At 28.3% G+C, this 6,863-nt stretch overlaps 1 protein-coding gene across 1 annotated transcript; it reads right to left on the reverse strand.

Moving 5' to 3' along the window:
- Positions 1-1,489: 1,489 nt before the first annotated feature.
- LOC107959551 (laccase-14) lies at positions 1,490-3,282 on the reverse strand. Its single transcript, XM_016895625.2, has 5 exons — positions 3,038-3,282; positions 2,798-2,949; positions 2,480-2,700; positions 2,288-2,398; positions 1,490-1,980 (listed from the first exon to the last, which is right to left on the reverse strand). The coding sequence occupies exons 1-5, from the start codon at positions 3,134-3,136 to the stop codon at positions 1,676-1,678; spliced, it is 888 nt and encodes a 295-aa protein (XP_016751114.1). The 5' UTR covers positions 3,137-3,282; the 3' UTR covers positions 1,490-1,675.
- Between the last annotated feature and the right edge of the window lie 3,581 nt (positions 3,283-6,863).

The following is a 6,863-nucleotide window of genomic DNA, read 5'->3' on the forward strand; positions in this document are numbered from 1 at the left end:
GATTATGGAATTCACTAAACTATTAGCAGCCATTGTTAGAATGAAACATTATGCCGTAGTTGTTTCTATGTATAGCCAAATGGAATTATTAGGAGTTTTCCATAACGTGTATCCTTCGAACATCTTGATTAATTCCTTTTGTCAGTTAAATCAAATTGATTTTGGGTTTTCTGTTTTGGGGAAGATGCTGAAGTTAGGTGTTGAACCTGATGCTGTAACTTTGTCTCCGCTTTGATCCATGGATTTTGTAAACAAAGTGAGATTTTGCAGTCTGTGAAATCAGTGCCTTTTTGCCGCAATAAGATTGCACTCCCCTTGAACTAATATGATGTTTTGAGCTTCCACTTGACATCTCTGAAATGAAATCGGATCTTGAAAATAATTCATCTGCAGGTTCAGAAATTGAAGAAAAATTTTGAGATAAAAAAAACACCTAGCTTCTTTCGTGAGGGAGAGGGATATATAAGGTTGAAGAAAGGGTAAAAAAAAAAAATGTTTAGTAAAATCATATTTTAACTTTTTTATTTTTTAAATTATAGTCCCAGGTTTTTTTTTTTAATTCATGTAATTTTTAAAAATACAGCTGACTAGGTGATGTGGCAGCTTATGTTGGACAATATTTTTTAGACAAACGGTGTTAAAATTTGGTGTTAACCAATAACTCGATGCTAACTCTACAAGGTGGAAGTTATTATATTAAAGAAAATATAAGTTGTTTAGAATTGGGGGCAACCATGACTGTAACCAGTCGGAAAAAGGTAGGACAACACTCAGCAAAATTTGTTGGAGCATGCATTGAAGAACCGACAACTACCTTTTTATACGGGGTGATATAACATAGGTCGATAAATTCTGAGAAATATGAGCCAAATTCATGAAACTCCCTCCGATTAAGTTGATCAATGAGATTTTTTCACTAACGATTAGTGTTTGTCCCATTTGTCAGTTGTACACCTCTTGTTATTCTTATTATACAATCAAGTCATTGCTTGATTAGATGTCTCATTGTCCACAATCCTAATTTCGATGTTTCTATTCTTTTCCCGAATGCTTCTCTCTCTTTCTCTCTCAAAATTTATTTTTACAAAATTTTTTTGACGTATCCAACTTTTTCAATATTATTTGTTGTTGGTATGAAATTTATGCAATATTTAAATTCTAATCCTATTTACCATCACTTAATTTTAGCCTTAAGAAATACGATGTTATAAGAAGTGATTGAATTGAAAACTATTCAATCGGGATATAATTAAAAATATATATCTATTTCAAATAAATCAAAATGTAGAAGTTTTCATTATTTTTAACAATAATTGATTTTTTTTTCAATTTTATGTTTGGTTTTTTAAAGAAAAATATTATTTCTTAATTTTTAATAATTTTAAATTATTCTTTTGCAATTGTAAGTATTTTTAATTTGTTTTTTTGAAGTGATTGAATTGGAACCAAAGATCCAACTGGTTGGATCTCTGATCGGGTCTTACAATAATGAATAAATCACATTGTACATTTTAGTTAAACAGCATCTTCCCATTACAACATTGAAAACTCATCGTTCAAACAACCAACAACGATCACAACAAATTATAAAGGAACATACACACATTATATTAAATCTCTTATTTCAACATTAACCTTATTATTATTTCTTAGCAACGGAAACTATTTACCTATATTAAAAACTAGTGGTAGTGGTGGTATATCGCAGAATTCCATTGGTAATATGTCTGCCGGAGGAAGATCGAGCAGTGATGTAATAATGGCCAACATTTTGGTTTGGACTCAACAAGACGTCAATAACTTGCCCTGGGGCTAGGGTTAAAGAACTTGTAAAGGAACGATTGGTATAGGTCCCATTTTGTCCGACAATCGTCAATCTGTGTCTTTCGATGTCAAACAGCATTGTTTCATTGGCAACAGCATTTATCACGCGAACAAGGTAAAGGCCCTGGTAATCTACTTGCATCTCAAAAGTTGTATCTACAACATCAAAATTGTTGGATTATTAGCATTCATAGTAAAGGTTTCTGCATAAAAGTTAATCTGTCAGTTTTCATTTCATGCTGTATGGCCTAGGGAAGAGGATGCTTGATTCATGTGATGCAAACTTACGTATTAAAAGTATAAAATAGTTATTAAAAAAAAAGAAAAGATTTGACGGGTCCAACATCTCGGATTTTAGTCTTGAATATCCGACCTGACTTAACTTGGAAACAGTGAGGCCTAAGTCATTACCAGATATCAGATACCAGAAAAAGAAAAAGTCTAAACAATAGCGGATACATACCGTTGCTGCATCCATATGTTTCTCCGGGATAGCCATTGATAGTGTAAGCATCTGCTGAGCCAGGAGCTATGGTTTGATTAGCTTCCGTTAACTCTTCCCTGAACCATTCCCCTAAAGGAATATTGTGCCAAAACATTCACATAAGCAATTAATTTGCAAAATATAGGAATCAAACATGTTAATCAGATGTACCAAGTATAATTGTTTGATCAGAAGTAGGTGCAGGGAAAGGATAGTCTTTATTGGCTACTGGCAAAATGACAAAGGCACCGTGGACGGTTGCAGCAGCCCAAGCACTGGTAGCGTGCCACCTCAGAGTTCCTATTTCATCCCCTAACTCTATATTGTAAGTGAAGTTTTCCCCTGGCTGAATTGTATTATTCGAACCATCAATTGTATCCTCAACGCCCTCCCTACAAACCCACAAACATATGTCTATATATATGATTTAAGTGTTTCATCGTAAACTAGGAGTGCAAGCATATACATATATGTATATATTAGTATTACCAGTCGAGGGAAACAGCATAGTTTGCTTGATTGTGGACATTGACAACAACTGTGTCCCCTCTGCGGACCCGAATCTCAGGCCCTGGAAAGCTGCCATTGACGGTCAAGATGATCTTCGTGCTACACAGCTTTGTGAACGTGGATTCTTGCAACTAATTTAAACAAAACCCAAAATCAAAATTCAGCACTGCTTTCTCTTATTAACACAAACAGAAAAGGGGGAAGATGCAAGGAACTTACAGAAAACTCGTAATAGTGGACATCGGCTGTGGATAAGACAAAGATATTCAGAAACAAAAGCGCTGATAACCATATAAACCCTTGCTTTTCAGAACCCATGTTCTTTTTGTTTTTGATTCTATGTATATGTGTTCTTCAGTTCTCCCCTTCCTTTATGTAATGTTTTTGGTTTTCATCCATTTCTTAATTATTTATATATATATATATATATATATATAAAGAAACAACCCTTTTTCAATGGAGGTGAGTTAAAGTTTGAAAACAGCCATTTGGTTTTTATATATTAAGTATTATAATTTGTGGTATGGAAAGGTGTAGAGACAAGTTACATGCACAACAACTTTTTCATTTTCCACATGGGCGGAAACGGAAAGATCAAATCAACATGGAAAGGAGATGACGGAGATTCTTTTTCTTTTTCCCATTCCAAGTTCAGCAATTTTGATAGAAAATCATCAAGTCTTTTCATTCATTTTCATGGCTAATGGTATCTTTTTTATTTAAAATTCATTCAATCACAAAGTAAGAGCTAATATGTGGGATTGCAAGAGATTATGCGACTGCCTACCTAGTTTTTGGCAGTGTATGTGAAAATTAATTAAGGGAAAAATCATATGCCACTACAACTCTAATTTGCCCATTTTAAGAGCTTCCAAATCTACATAAATTCAGCAAAGGAAAACATTACTAACGACCCATGATTATCCCAAATATGTCAAGTCCCTCCTCCCGTTTTTACCGTCATATCAAACTTAACCTATTTCTATTGAATTAAGTAGTTAAAAAATGTGTTTATAATAAGGGTCGGGTATCGGTATATTATATACATTTAGGAAGGGATACAAGTTTAAATTTTAGATACGACATTAAATTAAAATGGACATAAAAAATATAAAGAAAATTGTAGTTAAAAGAGTTTAATATATTTTATTTTAGTTTTAGATTCAAGTTTTGTAAACGGAGAAAACAACGTTGAGAGAATTTTATCTCTCACTCAAAGATTTGACTTGATTCAACTCCAAATTTAATTGAAGTGTAATGGCTTAATACATACTTTAACTCTTAAAGTACTGTACCTTTTTTCCACTTTGATAGTTAAAGGTTTTTTTTTGACCCATCTCAATCCCTATTGTTATTAAACGTTTCCAGTTCAATCCTTAACATTAACACACGTTCTTAACATTTTTAAAAATATGTTAGAGTATTTTAAAATTGTAAAAAAAATAGAAAAGCTCTAAAAAATTATAAAAGTTATTAGAAATTGTAAAATATTAAAATTATAAAAATTATTAGAAATTGTAAAATGTTTTAAAACTAAAAAAAGATAAAATTATTGCATCTTAGAATAAAGATTCGCTAATCACATTTAAAATATTAAAATTTGATATAAAAATTGTATTTAATTAAAAATACAACTAATTTTTATAAAAATTGTATTTTAAAACTATTTTAATAAAAATTAACACTTTTTATATCAAAATTTTATTATTTTAAAATATATTAACTTTTAGACTTTCCCATGTTTCTGGCGTAAACTTCTTCCTTCCATCATCGTGTCAATGCTCTCTTTATTTTGTATTAAACACTCGATAATCATGGTGGACATAGGGAGAAGGATGACATATTTGAATATTTGCATTATTATTTGAATTGAAATAATATTATTTTTCATTATTTTAATAAATTTTAAAAATTCATTCAAATTTATCACTTAAAAAATTGACCATGTATAAATTTTGATTGATTGAATTATAAAATAATTTTCTTACGTGGTATCATTTCAAAAAATAATGATCTTATATTCAAGCTCTAATAAATGCGGTTTATAAAATATTAAAAATTATAATTTATAATTTAATTAAAAAATAGTAATTTTTAGTAAAAATTTTATATTTTTATCATTTTTTTTAAATTTTTAATAATTTTAATTTTTAAAAGATCTTTTAAAGTTTTCCGAGAGATGATGTCACTATGATGTCATAATATGATACATACTAGTATAGGATTGGTTGAATATCTTAATTATTAATTTTAACTTCCAAAGGATTAAACTGAAATATAATGTTAGGGATTAAAATGGAAAAAAAAACTTTAAAGATAAAAATTAGGAAAATGGTATATATACTTTAGGGGAAAGGATTCTATGAAATAAGGACGCCATATTATCTATATCCCTTTTTCTAATAGTTTTATGCCACATCAGCATTTTCATCCTAAATTTCAGCATTTTCATCCCGAAAAAAATCAAATCCAAATTAAAATCCTTAAATTCAGGATAAAATTACTGATGTGGTATAAAACTATTGGAAAGGGATATATCTCTGTTCCATACAATCATTTCTTATACTTTAGTGACTTAGTGACTAAAAGGATGCATCTTATATAACTATTGGACACTGAATCATCTGAAAAAAAAAAAAACCTTAACTTTATTAAAACCCCCGTTATATATATGTTTTAAAATTTAACACAGCTTATTGCAAATTTAATTATAAAAGTACATTTTAATAATATTTAAAAAAAATATAACAAAATAAATTTATTTAGAAGTTAAAAGAAAATCATATACATTTAGTTTAGAGTCCATGGAAAAAAATCAAAATTGTAAAATACCGATCAGAATATCACAATTATATTTATATTAAATAAAAAATCCTGCAATCATGCTAAATAATAAAAAAATGTATATTAAAATATATTTATGCTAAATAATTTTTGAAATTTTATTAAATATGTTTATATAAAAAAATGAAAAAAAATTGAAACATGTGAAAGTCGGTAGCGAGATAATACAAGAGATAAAGATAAAGTGAGTGTTAAATAAAAGTGGATAGTTATGAGCAAAATGTAGGTCTTCTCCTACATGGCCCTATTTTCAGGAAATATTCTCATTCCGATAGTCTTTAAGACCATCATACGTGCACGTAACGTGAATTGAGTCCTCCCCGGTAAAAACTTGTTAAAACATTTCAAACAGAATCATTGTCTGTACTGGCTAAACTGCATGCATGCATGCATGCAATGTTTTAATTATTGTTTATGTCTTTTCCCGCAAATAATTGATTCAAAGTTACAAAGAAAGTCGAATATGGCACGCAGCTGGATAATCTCCAACCTAACTTTAACTTTAGATCTATTTCATTGTTACAGCACGTTTGGTTCGCTGTATTGGATTAGAGGTGTAATGGAATAGAGGTGTAATGGAAAAGCTGTGTAATAGCAAATCAACTGTTTGGTTGAATGTAATGGAATAGAGGCGTAATAGTAATCCTGTGTTTGGTTGAGTGTAATAGAGGTGTAATAGCATAATGAAAAAACTAAAATGACTAGAATACCCTTAGCAGAAATTTGTTTTGATAAATGATTATTGTTATTGTTATTTAAATTTTAATAAGATTATTATTATCAATAATAAATAATTTAATCATATTTAAACATAATTATTATTAAATATATTTTAATTAAAATATATAATTTAATAAAATTCTTAATAATTAGCATAAATTTGTTTTGGTAAATTATTATTGTTATTGTTATTTAAATTTTAATAAGATTAATATCAATAATAAATAATTTAATCATATTTAAACATAATTATTATTAAATATATTATAATTAAAATATATAATTTAATATGAATTTACTCAAATCATAATATATGATACTGTAAAATATAAATTAACATAATTATTATTAAATATATTATAATTAAAATATATAATTTAATAAAATTCTTAATAAATAAAATTCTTCTATGAATTTACTCAAATCATAATATATGATACTATAAAAGAAAATTTCAAATAATTAATATTAAATATGATTT

The sequence above is a fragment of the Gossypium hirsutum genome, chromosome A05 (assembly GCF_007990345.1).
Source record: "Gossypium hirsutum isolate 1008001.06 chromosome A05, Gossypium_hirsutum_v2.1, whole genome shotgun sequence".
NCBI lineage: Eukaryota > Viridiplantae > Streptophyta > Magnoliopsida > Malvales > Malvaceae > Gossypium > Gossypium hirsutum.